This window comes from Pogonomyrmex barbatus, unplaced genomic scaffold (assembly GCF_055798465.1).
Source record: "Pogonomyrmex barbatus isolate J1 unplaced genomic scaffold, ASM5579846v1 scaffold21, whole genome shotgun sequence".
NCBI lineage: Eukaryota > Metazoa > Arthropoda > Insecta > Hymenoptera > Formicidae > Pogonomyrmex > Pogonomyrmex barbatus.
In genome coordinates, this window is record NW_028297118.1 from 3,265,911 (window position 1) to 3,285,574 (window position 19,664).

Sequence of the window (19,664 nt, forward strand, 5' to 3'; positions counted from 1 at the left end):
TAAGATAATTTCGAAAGTAATTAAAACAAGTAATCAAATTGACAAACAAGGATTTCCGTTTTCACATATGAAAAATACTCTATATTCTTTATTGAATGATTAGTACATAAATGAGAAAATAACATAAATTACGTATTAATCTTTAATTAATTATTTTATTTATATTTTATTTAAATTAAATAAAATTTTAAATCGGCCAACAGCAACGGAATATGTAAAAATTAAATTCCACTAAATTGTTTAATAATATAAATATAATGTTGATTACTCCATTTTCTATAATAAATAATTCTAATAATTATTTTTATCTCTCATTATGTAATTATCTTCTCGCTACAATGTTTATGTAATCCAATACATAGTACTTAATACATACTGGAATAAAATTTAACGTTAATTTTCTTATTATTTTTATATTATCTTTTGATGGGTTTCATTTATCCTGCCGTCTTTCATTTATCCTGCCATTTTATTATATTATATAAAGTTGTTAATATTTTTAGTGAACAAAATAAAAAGTTCTATTCTAAATCTGATAAATGCAAAGTAGGGGAACATAAACCGTGCTAAAGTGACTTTATCTCGTCGCAGTGCATATTTATTTCTGAACACGATACACCGAAGACAAATTTATGTGTGTGTATAAATTTGATAAATAAATGGTTTGCAGCACGGGACATAATAAAATATCTAATGTACATCGTTGAAATTGGAAAAAATTCAGTGTAATGTGAATAAAATTGATGGTTGGTGTTATATAACGCGGGATTAATGGTCGTCCGTCTCGTAATTGACGGTCGTGATGTATAATAGACATTTCTATTGTTACCATCGCTACCGCTTATTTTTCAATGTCAATAAACTTTTTCCACGCGAATCGGGAGATCTTTCGGCACATCTTTCACGAGCGCTGTTCCCGCAGTGTTTTGTAATCGACGCAAAAATATGCTCGTTGAAACTTTAAAATTAACTAAAATTAACACTCCTTGCTTTCACAAAATGGACTAATAATTTAAAGAACCGATATCCGCGAGATGATAAGATAGATGTGCAATTTACTCTCTTAAAAACAAAATCAATATCACTAATAAATAACTATAAGTATAGCAGTTGTGTAAATATACACATTCGGAAGAAAGAACTCTCAGCAATTCTCAGATTTAAGTGTTCAAAATCTAATCAAAATTTTGCATTTAAGATTAAAAGTTTTATAAAATTGTAAGAACAAAAATAATATAAAAATTTTGACAAATGCCATTATGTCGGATAAAACATTGTATGTTAACACTGTTTTGTCAATTTTAATATTAATTTAACAATAATACAATATAAGAATAAAATATAACTATCAGAATAAGTAAAAAATGTGATTCTATAGACTTGACATATAATAACATTTTCTATCGGCCACAATCAGTGAGATAAAATACAAGAGTAAAAGACAAATGTTCATGCTAAAAATAAATAAAATATTTTATTGTTTTAGGTAGTGAAATTTTTATTGATTATCCAATTTAAAGTGTATTTATATTTTATGTTGATATAACGTATAAATACTTATTTCGTATACAAATTATATTACAGAGAGTCAATTTTTGCATGGCGAAACTGCATGCCGGAAATGGCACCCACCGAGAACACCCAGAGAAACGTACGGAGGAGGGAATTACTTAGATAATTTGGACTTTTGAGCGAAAGCGACAGCAACAACAAACCGCCGTCATCGCTGTCGCTCGAATCCGTGGCCGGATACGCCAGTCTTCTTCGAGTACGGCGACGTTCCGACATTCGATGGATCAGCGCAAATAAACCTGCTGCCTTGGCGGAGAAAAATATTTAGTTCGTTAGGTCGAATTCGTGCCGATGGGTTATTTGACGGCATTACCGTCGTAAACGAGAGAGAAAGAGAAAAGTCTCCACGCGCGCGAGTTCTTTGTATCTTTTTCCATTTTCTGGCACATCCTCACCCCCCCCCCATTTCCGTTAGGCTCAAAGTGACGTAACAATGAAATGAGTACAACAATTTCAATCAATTTAGTGGTATCGCACTTAATTGAATGTAAGCATTGTAAAATCAATTATAATAATTGATTCGATTACAGGCTTGTTATTAGGGCATGTTCGTCATTCTGTCATCGTTCGAGACAACAGAAAACCAACAGTGGAAAAGAAATGGATTACTTTTTTTTCGAACAATACAATTTCCAGAAAAAATAATCCAGATAATACTTTCGATTAATGAGCAAATTAAATATCTGGATGGTATTAAAGTTTTTCCTCTAAAATATTAATAAATGTAATAAAAAATATCAATAAAGTTAAATGGCAATGCAAATTGCGTAACGAGATTTATTTTCAAAATCCGTACGAAGCAAATTCTTATTAAAATGTCTAAGTTTCATCAACGTTTCTAAACGTTATCTACCTATATTAATTTTGCACTTATTTTATTAATCTCGGAAAATTAACTGACAGGACAAAACAAGTTTTACAATTAAGTGTAAATTTAGATATAAAGCTTCTATTTATACTTTCAAGACTTTAAATCAGCAAAAGCCGCTTACTCGATGTTATATAAAGCCGTAAAATCACAGTTTTACCCGCTATCGAGGGAGACTTCGGGGCGATGATTTTCTCGCATGTCGATTATTACATCATAGCTACAAATCGGTTATTACGAAATAGATCGACTGACAATAGTCACCGTAGCAAAAGATGTCGATTAATGCCACATCCGTCTTGTCGCGCTAGAATTTAGACTCCTCCGCGAGTTTTTTCGCTCGAGCGAATATCTCGCATGCGTCTTTTTTGCATAGGCCAGTATACGCAACGTGACAGTGACGTGCGTGAGTGCGTGCCATGTATGCGTGTGTGTGTGTGTGTGTTCGTGTGCCGCTTCGCGCGTCATTCGTATATATTTCGGATAAAAATACTCAGCTTTCTCGCGACCCTGTTGTCTCCTTCTCCAATCTTTGCCTTTCTTTAGCCTCTGCCATCTCTCTCTCTCTCTCTCTCTCTCTCTCTCTCTCTCTCTCTCTCTCTCTCTCTCTCTCTCTCTCTCTCTCTCTCTCTCTCTCTCTCCCTCTTCCCTCCATTTTTTTTTCTTTCTCTCGCTGGATCGTTTTGTTTTTTTCTCTTCTCTCTTGCTCGCCTCCCAATCCAAGCGCTTGCAAATGCTGTATCGGAAAGAGCGTATCGCGTGTCGCCGGGGAATGTAGCGGCCGCACTGACAAGAGGCACGGTTTTGCATTAATTACCATATTGCACCGCGATCGTAAGGCCGGAAATTTCTCTCCCGGATTCTCTTTGTTCTATCTCTTCTCTCTGGAATTCGTTCGTTAAGAAGCGACACTTAACCATCGTACGATGAAACGCATATTCATTTGACGGTCCACATCATCGCGCGGTTTCATCGCTCTCGTAATCGCAAGATATTAATCACGTGACGAAGTCAAACGACGAAGGGTAAAAGTGTCGTGAACATCCTGGAAACACACTTTTTGTCGTTTCTTTAGATACCGCAAAAACTCGATGGAAGAATCGAACATTCGTAGTTTCTCTCTTCGTAACTTTTCTCTTACAAATTTTTTGTCGAAGACCCTTCTTTTTTTCATTCTTTTCTTTTTCTACGCGAATAAAACTAAAGGATTGAATAATCCGTCTCTGTACCTCTTTCCTTTCCTACGATCTTCTTATTATGTTGCTATATATCTTGGGCATTTGTTATTGAGTCATTGCAATACAGCAATTAATTTTATTAAGATATAAAATCATATGTAAAATCACGAATTTATCTCTCAGATATCCTTCCTCAAGTTATTAATTTAAGATTACAACTTTATAAAATATTTGTTGGAAAAGTCAATAATTTCTCTTAATAAGATCTTTAATTTTTCATAGAATAATTGTATAATATAATTGTACATGATCATTAACGATGAACCCAATACGATTTTTCTATTCTTGAAAAAAAGGTTCAGAATTGTTTCACATTGTGTACAATTTTAACATTGTAAGCAAGATATTTTTTTACGCGTTTTCCGCTACACGGAAAGAACACTTTTGCTGGCAAATCTAAAAATTTGACCAGACCTGACAGATCTGAAAATAATTTTGGCCCATCAAAATTATTTTGTAGAACACTTAAATATGATGATAATACTGCAAAAATACTGTTTCATCTTTTAACAATCAATTTGAATATCGTATATAATAATTTTGAAGGCCCAACAAAATCATTTTCACATCTGTATCTAGTCAAATTTTTACATTTGCCAGCAAAGATATTCTTTCCATGTATCTATGATTATCACATGGAGAAGTGATTCCGCTTTTTAGAAACTAGCCAAACTAGATATTTCATATCCATAGCATATCATTTATTAATATTTATAGTTTCATGAGTAGATCATTTATAAGATAATTTATTTTAATATGTTTATTATTTCAATTGTATCAGAAGAAGCATCGAGGGGGAGAAGGGATGACCGAATATACGGTCGAAACGTTTGTTTTTATAATAAATACATTTATATCCTTATATTTATTAAGTTCGCGTAATACTGACATCAGTTTGGCTTATGTGTTTTTATCTTTCACCCTCAAAAAAAGTTCTCCCGTCTGACTTTTCCACGCAAAGTTCTTTCGCGAAGAAAGTATCGATGTGACTTACCTAACGTAATCGCGCTTGCAGTAAGTTTTGCCATCCCTTACAAAACAGGTGCATTTCTCGTCCAGAAACTGTTGACACTCGGCACACTTTAAACATGCCGCATGCCATTCCAGATTAGGCGCTACCCTCAAAATCCATTGATCGTGAATTCGACTACCGCAGCCAACGCAGAGCGAACTTCTGCCTTCTGAAACATAATCGATCGAGTGATTTCGAGATCGATTTGAGATAAAAATCTTATTTTTGTTCAATGTATGTGTCATTAAATATAGAAGTCTAAGAGACATATTTTAGACGTATTTTATTATACGTAACTATTTTTAAATTTAAGGGGGTGAAACAACTTTTTGTGAAATTGGTAACATTTACGCCAATGCTTGCTCAAAAGATGCAACTGTCGGTTTCATAAATAAAGCGTTGATTTTCATAAATAAAGCGCTTATCGCTTATCGCATTCTCTTACGCTCTATCTCAGCAGCAGCATGTCATCTCAGATGCGAGATAGCGTTAAAATCAAATTTTCAGCTTTGACACTAGACAATCAGAGAATCAAACGTTATCTTAGACTTGAGTGACACGTCATTCCTCCTGGGTAAAACGATTTAACCGGCTGTGTTCAACAGAGAAAGCTTTGCGATTGTTGTAAGATTCTTTGATATGGTTGGTTTATAGATTTAGATTTAGTAAAGAATCAAGGACAAAAATCCATCATATTAAAGAATTTTACAATTGCAAAGACGCTTTCTCTGTTGAACACAGCCACTGACTGTCCATTAATAAGTTTTTGGACTTGAAAAATGAGGGAAAACGATAGGCAGCTATTAGGAAAATTGGCTGAAAGTTGTACATTTGACGAGCATTATTTAATTAATTTAAACTACTACTGATTTACGAACAAAATCAATTTAATATAAAATTTATTTCATTTTTTATGCATAAAAATTTAAATCTTACGTTTGTATACTGATGGGAATGGAGAAATCTTGAAAAACATTACATTTTTAGACAATCTAAATATACATAACAAAAGTGTGGAAAAATATAACGATTTTATCTAGAATGTTTTTTTTATATACTTCTTCATTTCGATTATAATTGTTTAAATAAGTGTTGAACTTTGTGCAATTGTTGAATCCCTTTAATGTCAAAATAAAGGCACCTGTAAAAAAATTTGTATCTCTAAAATTTTTATATGTAGTGTTTTTATTTGTAACAAGACTTCAAGCGGAATCAAATCGCGGTTCCAAACAATGTGATATGTTTCTTATGAATGTAATACAGTTTTCAGAAATCATTATCATTTTTACAGTACCTATATATTTTTAATTTTTAAAAATCTCTTCGATCTCTTGATAAAAAATCGCGTTTGATCTAAATATTCGTCGGTGTGTGTTTTTTTTATAAAAGGAGATTTGATATTAGATAATAATATAAAATAATAATCATGTCTCCGAGGCATGCATCTATGGTGAGAGCAGAAAGGAAAATTTGCTCTGATATTTCATATGTGTTTAATAATTGAATCTGCATGCTCGATCGATCGATCTTATCGTCAATCATAATATTAACGATCACTCGTTAATATTAATCGCAAAATGAGTAACATTCGTTCCGACGAAGTCTTAGAACATTCGCCGACAAATGAAAATAAAATCAATAACATCGATCTGTCCTGTCATCACTTTCAAGACAACGCGTTATCAACGATTTTGCGGATAAAGCTTACGTAATGAAATCATATCGGAGAAGTACCGAGAAATAAATGTATATATATGCATCCATTTCTTTCTTTCATGTGTGACAACAATTTCTTTTTCAAAGATAAATATATTTCTAATTAATTATATATATAGAACACAATTAAAAACATGGGCATGAGAAAACGAGAAAAATAAACAAAATGATAATAGAAATGAGAAACAAACGGGAATAAAAGAATATATTATGGCAAAATCGATATATATATATATATATATATGAGAAATTCGTTACGCTTTTTTTTCTGTATATAAATAATCATATTCCAAAAATTCACGTCCAGTGTTCGGAAAAATCGGATTTTCTTTGTTATCCGTTTTCGTACATGTCTCTGAATCATACATAATGCCGCACCTTTTATAGAATCAGAACATGCGAGTGTGTTATCAAGGGAAGATAATCACCGACAAGTTCCGCCGAGGATTTATCGAAATTGGAAAACAGATTAGCTTCACAATTAGTATATTCGTAATATAAAACCTATTAATTCATTATATTACTATTAAATAGCTAAATTGCACTTAATCTAACTAGAGAAACAATACTTTCAGACTTTATAAAAGAAAGCGGATAATTTATACAATGTCCATTCTTTCATCTCTATAAGAAATTTTCTTCCATTTTGTTCTCTGCATGTTTTACTGCAGATGGAAATTTCACAATTTAACAGTTAATTTAGATTTTAAATTTCTCTCTTTATAACAGAAGGAAATATTAAATGTGATTTCTTAAATTTCAGGTTTAAAAAGTTCTTTTTGATTTAATAAGAAACAATTACTTTCATATAAGAGTATTCTAATCAACATATGAGATAATTGCTTCATACACCAGAAATTATAGAAAATTATGGAAAATATTTATAGCTCTCCGTAATGTTGCATTTTATCGAAGCATATAATTATACTTTAAAATACAATTAAAAGGCAAGATCAATTAATCACGTTTAAATAAATATCGATACAAATACATTTTACATAAATTTTCTGCACATAAATATTCAATTCGTATCTCGTAAAAAACAATTATCAATACATCATCTGTATTTATTGCGGCATGCGTGCGAGCTACATACAAAATTATCGAGGTATCACTAGGCGAGTTAGTTCGATTAAATGAATTCACTTGACTGAAGAGTACGCGAAGAGAATTCGTAATAGCCGGCAACGAAAAGCGGATTGAAAGTACAGCCGATGACGACTTGGGGAAGAAAAAGAAAAAAAAAGAAAAAAAAAGAAAAACAAAAGAAAAAAAAAAGGAAATCAGGAAGCTCTCGATATCGTGACTCGCGGAAGAGGCGAGGAAGGCCACGGTTGAAAATTAAAATCGAGCGACGCGCACGACGAGACGCGCTTCTCTCGAGACGCGTCGTCACTCGAGCGAGAGCGTCGCGATGAAGAGTGGAGCGCGTCGCGTGCCGCCGACGAAGGCGCGTCGAGGATCGTCAGGGGCGTATACGTCTGGGCGGTGCGCGTCTACGTTTCGCCGCCGAAACTCCGCCCAGAGTTTCGACGGCAAGACTTCGCAGTCGGCCGGCGGCATCCACCACGTCGGATTCTGCGCCCTGACGCGACGACGCGATCTGACGCGGCGGTGTGGCGTGGCGTGGCGCGGCGCGGCGCGGCGCGGCGCGGCGCGGCGCGACAACCGGGAATACGTCGAGTGTCCGCTCGCTTGATGGACGTCCTTTTTTTTTTTCTCTCGCGACGCGTTGATCCCTTGAGCGCAGGACCGCCGATATGTAGCGAGCCGCGTGAAATTTCTGCAAAATTCGAGCGGAATTACCGCGAGAATCATTACGCCATATCGAAGAGTATCTATTAAATATGATGTGCTCTTTCACGCTCGGCGTCGAAAGTGCAGGTGTATGCCTTCATCTCTAAAAATAGGCGTTTCTATGCCGAACGTGTTCATATATCCATATAACATATCCGCGTTATGGTTATAGCAATGAGAATTAAGTACGTGAAATACGTGTGTAAGGCGTAAAATGTGAAACGTTGACACATGTTGATAGGCAAATATATAATAAATCGCAATGAAAGCGTTCTCTCTCTATTGATAGAGAGAAAGAGACAAAGAGCCAGTTACATGTAGTGAATATATTAACTATTCAATGTGTACATTTAAATATTATATATTAAACATACATTTATTCGTCCTCATAAATATTTTTCTAATTTCTTTAATACTTGTAGATATCAATATTTTGTTAACTCCACAATACAAATTAAATGTACTTGAGAGAATTTTATTTATAAGAAGAAATAAGATGTCAAATATTAGCGGGAATAAAGAAATAACATTTTCATCATTACACATTATTTTAAACGTATATTGATTTTTTGATTTTTTATGATTTATCCTTTATAATTATATTTATAATTATAAAGGATAAAATATGTTAAACCATCATTTTAACACGTTACTATATTTTTCTTACTTTTGTTGTACATAAGAAATGGAAATTATACGTGCATTGTCATTCCGTTTATCAGCTGATAAATAAAATTGTATTTAGTAATTATCACTAATTGGTGAACGAAAATTATTCTCAGAGATAAAGTTACCTTCGTCATAGAAAATACGAATAAATATAAAAAATTAGTTTGTTTCAGAAAAAATATCATTGATGCTACGAAACATTGAATTATTGTTAGTTGCTGAAAAAAAAATTGTAAAATTGCAAAACTGCAAAACAATCTCTAACACAAATTATACAAATTGAAAAACAATTATGCAAATATGTAAGAGCAACTTGAAAACTTTAAATATTGTAGAATAATGTTTATTTTTATTGAAGAATACTATTGGATCAATTCTAAAATGCATAATTAAATCCTTTTTAATGATAATCAATCATTTATAATAATTATTTTGCTAGAAAGACTTTAGTATCTGTTTAAAAATCTCTTTATTCGGCGGAATAAAAAATATTTTAAAATTAACGTATTGATTTTAAACTAATGAAAACTTTAAAAAGAAGAATTAATAGTAAATGTGAAATGTGAATGTAAATAGAAAATAAGACAGAATGAAAAGTTTTTAATTTGATAAATTTTTAGTTTGCCGAAGTATATATTATTTCCTAAGAGTTAATACTTTATTTTTAACAATTGTTTGAGCGGATAAAAATTACGGAAGAAGAGAGAGAGAGAATAAGATTCAAGAATAATAAAGTCTTATTTCACTTATTTTAATTACAAATATATTTTATTTATCAGATTCTAATTCGAAAAGTAATTAGTTTCATCAAGAAATTAATAATGACTAGATAGATAAAAATAGTTCGTGTAATAAATAGAGGCTTCCATAAAAAAAAAAGATTGCGGCACTAATAAAACAGAAAAACATGGATTTCAGAAGTAAGTCAAAGTTACAGAATACATTGTACCCGTGCGAAATTCAATTTTCTCGAAGATATTACATTTGTAAATCGTAGAGGCCTCAATTTGTGCTCGTCAGAAAAAAGATTTCTGCTCTGTCGCGTCTGAATGTTCGACCGTACGAGGTTCGCTGCTAACAATGAGAGGATCTCGAAATTTATCAAGATTGAAATACAAGTCCATACAAATTGAATGTGCATGTATATACTCCCGCTAGACGCGGCAGAATCGCGCGACCACCATGAAAATTCCCAACCGATCGGAGTGACGCGCGCCCGCGCGCGCGCGCGAGACAGAGAGAGAGAGAGAGAGAGAGAGAGAGAGAGGAGAAAAGAGCGGCGCGAGGACCGGTAACGGAGACAAGGAGAATCACCGGGAGGCGAAGGCAGGATCGGCCAGGATCAAAGGGACTCGGACGAGTGGAGAGTGTCGGCGGCGTCCCTTTAGCTCCCAGAGACGACAGCCACCTCGTATCTCGAAGCCTCGATGCTAAAGCGCGCACAACTCGACACGCCGAGCACGCGAGCGTGCGCGCTCGGCCCTTCCCCCTTAAAATCATCCAGAAGATACCATCGCGTATTTGTCGCTATTTCGTTACACGTCTTGTTTACGCGAACACGACTGATTTAGTGCCGTCGGAGTGTACCGGAGTTGCCAGATGCGAAGCGCATTTTAACCGATTCGTCGATGGATCCGTCAAACCTGAGAAGGGAAATCTATGCATTGACGAGTCGTAAGCAATCCGGGAATCATATTTGCCACATTTTGGAACCGTAGAATTATAAAGTGACAGAGTGATCACGTTTGATGAAAAAGTAATTTATCTTCCATTAAAAAGCGAGGAACAATTACGAGATGATAATTGTGCCGATTTAAAATTTCCAGCCGAATTTATAGCATATAATAGAATTTTGTCGTTTTATAGCTCGTGACAATTTCCTTCCTCTCTTCATCTGAAAAGTTGTTAATTTTTAGTTATCGCTCATTTCCAACGCAACGGATCATACCGCGTTGACGTTAATGAGTAATAACGAGCCAAGTGACATATTACGATTGTAATTTGCAGTTTGAGTACTTAAAGCTTCCGCGTAATATGACAGGAATCATGATTACCATCCAATTACGATTGATGAAAATCTTTCGGATTACATAAAAACTTTATCTCCCGTTAATGTTGCAATCGCGTACAACGCGTCGATTGATATCGCGGCGCACTGTCGTACGTCACGTATCGAGTCTTAATTACGTTCAATGTAATTTAGCGTGACTTTACGTTTATCCGTTATATGAATAAATACGCGTTGCCAAGTGTCGATAAAAAAATAGATGTCACGCCTATTTATAGATTGCGCTTAATCGCATACGATTTTGAATATGAAATTTTGAAGGGAGAATTATGCGGGGCTGCGGTTCAAAGAAACACGAGATGCACCCGTGACGTGTCTTTTTTAGTATTGATCGTCGAGAGTGTCTAGAAAAAGTTAAAAGCATATCAACGGTACTGTTCACGCCGGCCAAGCCGTGGATATAATTTATTCAAAGGAGAAGTGCATAGCGGAGTTGTCGATAAAGACGAAGAGAATGCTGCCTGGCCCTCGTCACGATTGATCGGTGGCAAAACTCGATCTTTCGAACATACCAAAGGATAATAATGTGGCATGCGGCAAGGTGGTCCTCCCCCTCCCCCCCCCCCCTCTCTCTCCCTCTCTCTTGGAGATAAAAAGGAGTTGCACGACCGCAACGATTTTCGAGCCGCTCGCTACTGGCCGAATGTGGGTGGCGGATATCATTCTCCCGTTTAGTCGTAGGTCATATATTTTGCGACGGCGAACATCGCGATATTTCTTGTCTTTTGTTTATCACAAAAGAAATAGCATTGCTAAACGAGATATTGTCATCGAGTACCTACGCGACAAGGATTAACTTCAAATGGTGGCTGCATCTTCTACGCGACCGTATCTTCACTTCCCACATGAATTAGTACGTAGTAATTGATTGGTTTAAGTTCGTTTTATAAAAATGCTTTTATACCAATATATTTAGATTAAATTATTTATTTATTTGTAAAGTTTATACATACCCTGCAATGATTAAAGTTTTTTGTTCTGCTATTGTGACGATATTGTATATAAAAAATTACCTTCAGATCGCGATACCACCTTTATGATGTAAAGTATTATCTTGAATAAATTTTATTTATATTTCTAGTTTGTTTTCCTGTTTTGTAATTAGGACTGCACCTAATCATACAAACTCAATCTTTTTGCATTACATATAATTTAATATAAAATAAAGTTGGAGTCAAATTTATGTGTATCAGTCCATTTGGTTATTATCGTCTAAGCTTATTCTTTTTTTTTTTTTATTAACACTAAAATGCATTTTTCAGAATATTTGATGCTATCGTTATCGCGATAATTTCGCGATAAATATATATTTCGAATTCCAATATGACGAATTATACTTGAAATTAATATAACATATTTCAAATGTACAGATGTATAAATTTTCAGCCAGATATAACAAATAATCTGGAAAATAACTTTACCGCGATGATAACACGATGATAAATGTACATTATTTTGTAAAACTTAATTTTAATAAGAATCCTTGTATGTTCATATATATGTAAAAGCACGTTTTATTTATTCATACGACTTTAATATCTAACAATTATAATACGCAATGGATAAGATTTTCTTACAATAAAATCTATGTTCCGTTCGTTTCCAATTCGTGAGATCGATGTGCGATGTGCCTACAACCTTCAAGTCCTCGTTATTTTCAGACGGAGAGAAGAAAACATTAAGAAGAAATGTGGAGATTGTTCTATGGGACAAGGATAAGAAAAATAAGAAAAAAAGAATGCAGATGGATGCGGCAAAGAAATGTAAGATGTTGAGGAGAAGAAAAAGAAGGAAGAAAAGGAGAAGGAGAGAAGAAGGGGGAAAAGTGGAGGTATCATAGAAGAACAAGAGAGAACGAGAGAGAGAGAGAGAGAGAGAGAGAGAGAAAGGGAAAGAAGGAAGGAGAAAAGGAAGACGAGGAAATATCTCGGAGTAGCTCGCTACTACGAGAGAGGGTGAGAGGGGAGTAGCGGCGCCGGGGCTTGTGTCAAAGATGTCTGGTTGGCAGTTCAGAGGCGCCGACCCGGTGTCCCACGGCGTTCGTTTGGTATTTCATTAACACCTCCGCTAATTATTTCCCTTTTTTTACCGGTCAGTTTCGTAGCGGAATCGGGGAATGTACCTTACAAGCCCGCTCGGCGAAACCTCCCCTCGTGTCTCCCCCGAGTGGTGGTCTCCACTCTCGAAGTAGCTGCGGTACCGCTTAAAGTACGCGCGTACAAGTTAGTGAATGTGCATACGCGAATGCACACACGCACGCACGCACGCACGCACGCACGCACGCACGCACGCACGCACGCACGCACGCGCGTTTAAATGCGTGCTATACACTCGGCCGTCTTTAGTGGAAAAGAAAAGAGAAAAAGAAAAGAGCGGAGAAAGGGGCGGCAAACGGGCAAAGTAGCGTGCAAATTTGCGAGCGGTATCACGTTGGCAATGCTGAAATCGCTTCACGATGTCTGGTTGCGGAGCGGATTTGCGGCGTCGGCAGGCTATATCTGCCTTCTGATAGATTCACCGATGAAATGACCGAGAGGGAAACGTTGCTGGATAGTTCCATATTTTTTTTTTTTCTCGGGGATTCAAGTACGACTTGAGCCTTGCTAATTATCAGGCGCGTAGTTACGAAGAGCTTATTACCGCCTATATCGGTCCATTTGTCTCCATCGAGATGACCGAGAGAGAGTCATCGAGTCGTTTGACAAATAAAGATCGCGTTCGAGGCATATAAGGTCTCTAAAGAGATCCTCGAGTTATTACCGTAAGTTACCGATGGTCCCGATCATCCAGAAATCAATGCGAGACCTCCGTCTGGCGACGAGATGACAAGCGCGTTGGAAACGACGCAGCATCCACGGCGCCGCCTCGCCGATACGCGGCATCGCGCGGTCGACACTAAATTTAGGGCGTACGTTTAAATGAACGAAAAGGCCAGTCCTCAGATATCCTCCGTTAAAATTTATGTTGGTGTTGGCCGTGGCTTTTATCAGTCCGGCCGGCATTCCTGCGCGTCCATCCGGCGCCCCGACGTCGCCGCCGAGCAGGTTCTAATTCGTGCGACTCCGAGTCGGTCGCACCTTATCCCTTCCCTGTTGTTTTGTTGATTCACCCTGCACCCTGCACCCTGCACCCTGCACCCTGCACCCTGCACCCTGCACCCCGCGATGGGGGAATCACGCGAGACGCTGTCGTGATATTTTCAGACAAGTTTTCTCTCGTTTAGTATGCGCTTGCATCACATCACCTTTCCGCATAGTAGAACGAAACGATATAACATCGAAGATTGTTCGCTTACCGAAGGATTATTCGCACGTGTGCACCCTCTCTTTTAAGTTTCGATTCTAGTCTCCATGAAATCTCGAATCGCGCGAATTACCTTCTGATTCTCCCGAACTAAAATTCTATCTCTATCTTTAATCTTTTCTTTTAAAACACTCGATTCTAGATTGCAACAGGTTTAATTTATACCTGGAAATTATGAGCCTCCTGTTCCGCGTCTAAAATAAATAGTAAGCAAATATCCTATTTTAAAGTTCAAGAAAGGAATTTTTAATAAAACTTTCTAAAGTTTCCTACAGGCGTGTTATTAATTAAATATTTTGAGGAGATAATTAAGAATTACCGATGATCTGTAATACCTGTAATCTTTTATGTAAATATTTCAAAATGTGAACGTGTGTAATTTATATATAGAATATATTCGAAATCGTGGATTGGAAAGAAAATTATTTTTTATGCAAATGTAAATTAAAAAAATAGAATACAATTTTTTAACGATCCATGTGGTAAGTCGAATTAAATTTCAAAGAATAGGATAACAGATGGCACAGGAATAGATAGGATCTTTGGCATTTAATAGTTTTTCTTTTTAGAATTTTTATGGCTATAGATTCATAACAATTGTTTATGTCACGAACCACGTGTCGTTATTTTTAACAAACTTACAACGTAGTAACTCAAAGCTAAATTTATTTTTTATTACAAAAAATATCATCTCAGGAATCAAACCTGGAAAACTTTTTTATATAAGACGTTACGTCTGAGAAAATCAAATTTGAAAATTCATAGAATATTACATGTCCATTTTGATAGCAATCTAAAATATTACAAAATAAATTTTTATTACAAGTATTATTAAATAAATATGCAAGGACGTAGATATATAGAAAAGTTATACATATATAATAATATTAAAATAATTTTAAAAAATGTTAAAGATATCTACAATAAAATTTTGCTACAATAAAATTCTAAATAGGAATCGTAAATTAAACAATACTAAAAAAATTATTTGATTGTTTAAAGTATTAAAATATCTTTGATCTATATAAAATTGATGTTGTATCGATGTTCAACTTTTGAAATCTTTTAAGATAAATTACGGTTTATTAAAGACATCTTACGTCTTCTTATCAATAAAATTATATCGATAAAATTATATATTGTTATGAAACGAAACCACAAAAGAAATAAATATTCTAAAAATAATCTAAAAAATATGTATGCATTAATATAAATTATTGAAAGAGAACGTAAGAAAATACAAATTATCCCAACCTCTTTTTGCAAAGATTAATCAGATTGATTAATCAAATTATTTTATACGCAGCTCGAGATAAAACTATTTGAATTTATAAAATGTTACATCGCAAGCTTATGTCATAAATTACGTAATCATTTTAACGAATTTCTCGTTTCATAATCGAAAAACAATCGTTGACGACCTAAAATGATAACGGAATAATTATTGTCCCGAAAAGTATGAAAAATATAAAGATCGCTTACGGTCGCGTTGAAAAACGTTTTTTTTTGAGGAATTTCTTTCTCAGACAACATTGATGTGTCCCGTGACCAGTCTACCGTAAATTTCGTTTCGCTAAAAACCGATGAAACGGACGCGTGCCTCGACGGCTTAGGTAAACAAACGAATGACGCCTGTCTGCATTTTTTTGCTCCTTTCGTACATACATGTACGTCGATCGCACACAAGTGCACGACTATGGAGTGAGTACAAACCTGAACGGCCACCCGTAACAGGCCCCTTTGCGATTTCTCCGGGAGGAAAAATCGTCCGAGCGAGATCGGGAACGACGATAAAGCGGACATACCATCGCGCCCGAACGACGATTACGCTTCTTTATAAGCGACCCGAGTGCGATAAGCCCTCTCAAACCGCAGCGGCAGCGATCCTTCTCGTTAGAGAGGTCTAATGACGGGAAGCACAGGCGGCCCCCATGTCCCCCGATACTCCATGGTGTTGTAAACCGGCGAGAGCTGGCGAAAGACCGAAGCGGTCTGGCGCCGGGCGCCAACCAGCCTGGACATCTCGGTCAGACTCGAGCCGATCCGATTCGGTCCGGGCCTTCTGGATTTTCTCCAGAGTGGTCGGAACAATGACCAAATGACCCGTCGATGACCCGTATTGTAAATCATGACGAATGTACATCGCGCACGTTGTCTCTTGCAAATGATATCGAAATCAACCGTATGGCGTGCAAGGTTGATTGATACGCGTGTCCAACGCGACGTGAACAGAAGTAGCGTGATTTATTTCGAAGTGATATTTCGTCTCAACTTGAATCTTTCTCAACGTAATAATTTCATCATTCTATACGTTGTCGGCATTAAAAGTTATTTGCGTTAGAACGTCTTTTTATCTTTTATCTTTTCTATACTCACTTCCGTCACATTCACGATTACTCAAATCGCCGTAAATCTCCACGCATCGAAATGCGAGCTCGCCAAAATTACGTAGTTTCCGAGATGCGTCACACGACGAATACCAATGTCGAGATCCTTATCGTACGGCCGGTTAATCAATCGACCACGCGATAAGCCGCGAAACGTTATCGGACGTCTCGCTCGATGCGTGCGGGATGCCTTTTTCCCATCGGGCGGCACGCCTTTGATCCTCGATGCGAAACGCACTGATTTTTCCTTGTATCTTGTACCTCGTCAAGAATCTCTCCGATCGTAGATAATTCTGTGTATTGAACGATTGCGCTACACGTTCGTCGATTCACCTCGAGACTGGATGAAGTCTCTGAATCGTGGTATTTCTCGTATCGACAACACATCGGGTATGTCGAGTATGAGCTTGTCGATAAGAAACCAAATATCATTTCGTGTAGTCGCCTAGTCTCATTTCCCTGCCGATTTTAGATCTTCTTACTTCTTAAATTAGCTGACACTAACGTAATTCCAATCCAACGGCACTTTTCTTCACGATTTAATCCTCGACTCGAGAGGAAATTTAAGATATTTCAATCTTAAATTTAATCTTTGGATACAAAAATTATTTCAATTTTATTCAAAATCATTTCAAAACTTTTTTGTTATAATAATAGACAAAAAAGTAATCTCTAAAGTAGACCCTAAAGGTATCGAGCAGTGATTTCTATTTTTAAACTTACGTATATCTGTCAGGTATTATCTGTTTTCGCGTACAATTTTGTAATTGTTCAATTTTTCGTCAATTACAATCTTGATTCTGGCGAAATCAAAAAATCAAACGGTGTCTTAAAATTCCATCTTTGATATCAGAAAAAATATCAATTTAAAAGAAATTATCAGAAATGATCATTGGCTTTCTTAATGTTAAAGAAATACAATTTTCATGCACTTTAGCTCATACAAGTTTGATTTTGTTGCTCCAAGAATCTAATGATAAGTTAATAAAAAAATATAGGTAATTTTTATAATTTTATATCTCAAAAAAAAGAGGAGAGAGAGAGAGAGAGAGAGAGAGAGAGAGAGAGAGAAAAGGGGGAGAGACGGAGAAATTCGCGTCGAGACATTGATATATGTTTATGCGCTTCGATAGAAAAGACCCTGCATCTAATTCAATTGCAGGCCGCCGTTCCGCAAACACTCATGATAATTCAATCAAGCCTACCCTATGACGTTATATCCACTTTCCGCCGCCCCTGTCGAGCCTGACCCCGCGCGATGATGGCACCGCGCGGAGGGTGGAAACGGCTCGTAATCTCCGTATGAGAACATCTGCACTCTAATCGGCTGATGATTTCCACCGAAGCCAGTTCCCCGCTTCTTAACGGCGCACGCGTTTCTCCTCTCACGCGGACGAAATAAATCGTCCGCGGGACGAACAATCGGGATTAGCGAGATGCGAGTTGAGGGCTCAATTTTTATTTCATAGTTGATAATGGCATACCGGTTTCCCGCCTAGCAGATCCCGTAGGCCATCGTTTTGAGAAAAAGCGCCAAAACTGGTTTTCGAATTGTAAAAAAAATATTAAGTCTCTCTTACGAATTAATTTCCATCGTTTCGGGATCGAATTGATATTCGTTCTAAAAGTTTTTTAAATTTACAAAGTTTTATTACATTCCTATTTTCGCTTATTGTCGCAAAGTTGCAACAAAGTTTGTCTCGAGTATAACGAGATCTTCCTTTTGCCTAGATATAATTTATATTTTCCCTATTAAAAAAAATATAAAATATTAAAAAAAAGCATATTTCTCTATTTCCACTAAATACAATTTTTGGATTCTTAGAAATGTGCAAATCGAGGAATTTAATTTCTTTCGAGGTTAATCGTCGGCTAACGTTCGCCATTCTACAATGCCTCGGAAGGAAATCACCAGATAAACAAAGGATTGTAGCGCATCGCTAATTATACCGCGCGCGTTATTTACTCTAATTATGCCAGTTGTTCCGCGCGACTCGCGCGATATCACCAATTGGTGAAACACGCAGACGTGAGAACACGCGCGCAATTCCAGACTAAGGAAGAAAAAAGAAAAAGAAAAAATAGATACAACGTCACGGGATTGACTTACGTGCGCCGATGAGCAAGGAATCCTCCCGGCATTAACGTCACGGTCATTTCTAATGCACAGAATGTCGATACCACATAACTCTGTTTCAGGGTCTAATCATGCAAATATATGAGCCGTTAATTAAAACCGGTGTAAAGTGTATCTCGCCGTGAGACAGAAGCAGGGCAAGGAGGGGAAGGGGGAGAGAAGATCGACGGGTTTTTGCATTCCGATCGTCGCCGGTAAATAAGACGGGCGGATTTTTGTCGGTTTTTCGAGCGAACGCCTTCTCGCTTCGAGGGTATCTGTCGATACGGCGATTTTAAATAGCGAACGAGGCCGTCACGCGATTCACGCCAAGAGTTTTGAAACGGGAGAGGTTGAAAGAGTGGTTAACGAGGCCATATGACATTGCGCGTATTTATTTACGAGTGCGTAATATTATGTCTTTTATTATGCTCGTTATGCACTGTTATTTATCGCCTTTTTTTCTATACGTTATGACTTTTATCTTAGGAAAAAACTTATTCGTTTAAATTTGAAAAATAGTTGCATTGTTTGTTGACGATAAGTTATTTATATTTGTGGAAAATTAGCGGTTCTCATTCTTCTCAGAGAAAGCTTCAATGTAATTATTTTGTCTATGTACTAGTTCTTAAACTCTAGCTAATCGAAAAATCTAAATTGCGATAACATAATTATATTTTAAATTACGTTCAATTTTTGCATCCAAATTATACCAATAAAAAGTATATATGATTTAAGAAATTAAAAAAGATACAAAGCTATTATAAAAGTAATATTACACTCTTAAGTATGTATCGTGGTTTGAGGTACTAATTTCTAAATGGAAATGACACGTTTCAAATTACATAAAAGATACTTTTCCCGGCACATTAGCACAAAGTACAGAAAATACAAGATAATGATTGTATGAGGGTACGA

General features: G+C 36.2%; 1 protein-coding gene across 4 annotated transcripts in view; it reads right to left on the reverse strand.

Annotated features, from left to right (window-relative positions):
- Positions 1-19,664, reverse strand: part of tup (LIM1_Isl and LIM2_Isl domain-containing protein tup) — a 67,970-nt gene that overhangs the window by 12,019 nt on the left and 36,287 nt on the right. For all 4 annotated transcript variants that reach the window (XM_089077984.1, XM_011634143.3, XM_011634142.3 and 1 more), the window contains one exon: positions 4,673-4,859. In XM_089077984.1, coding sequence (XP_088934110.1) covers positions 4,673-4,859 — 187 coding nt within the window. The remainder of the gene's footprint in view (positions 1-4,672; positions 4,860-19,664) is intronic.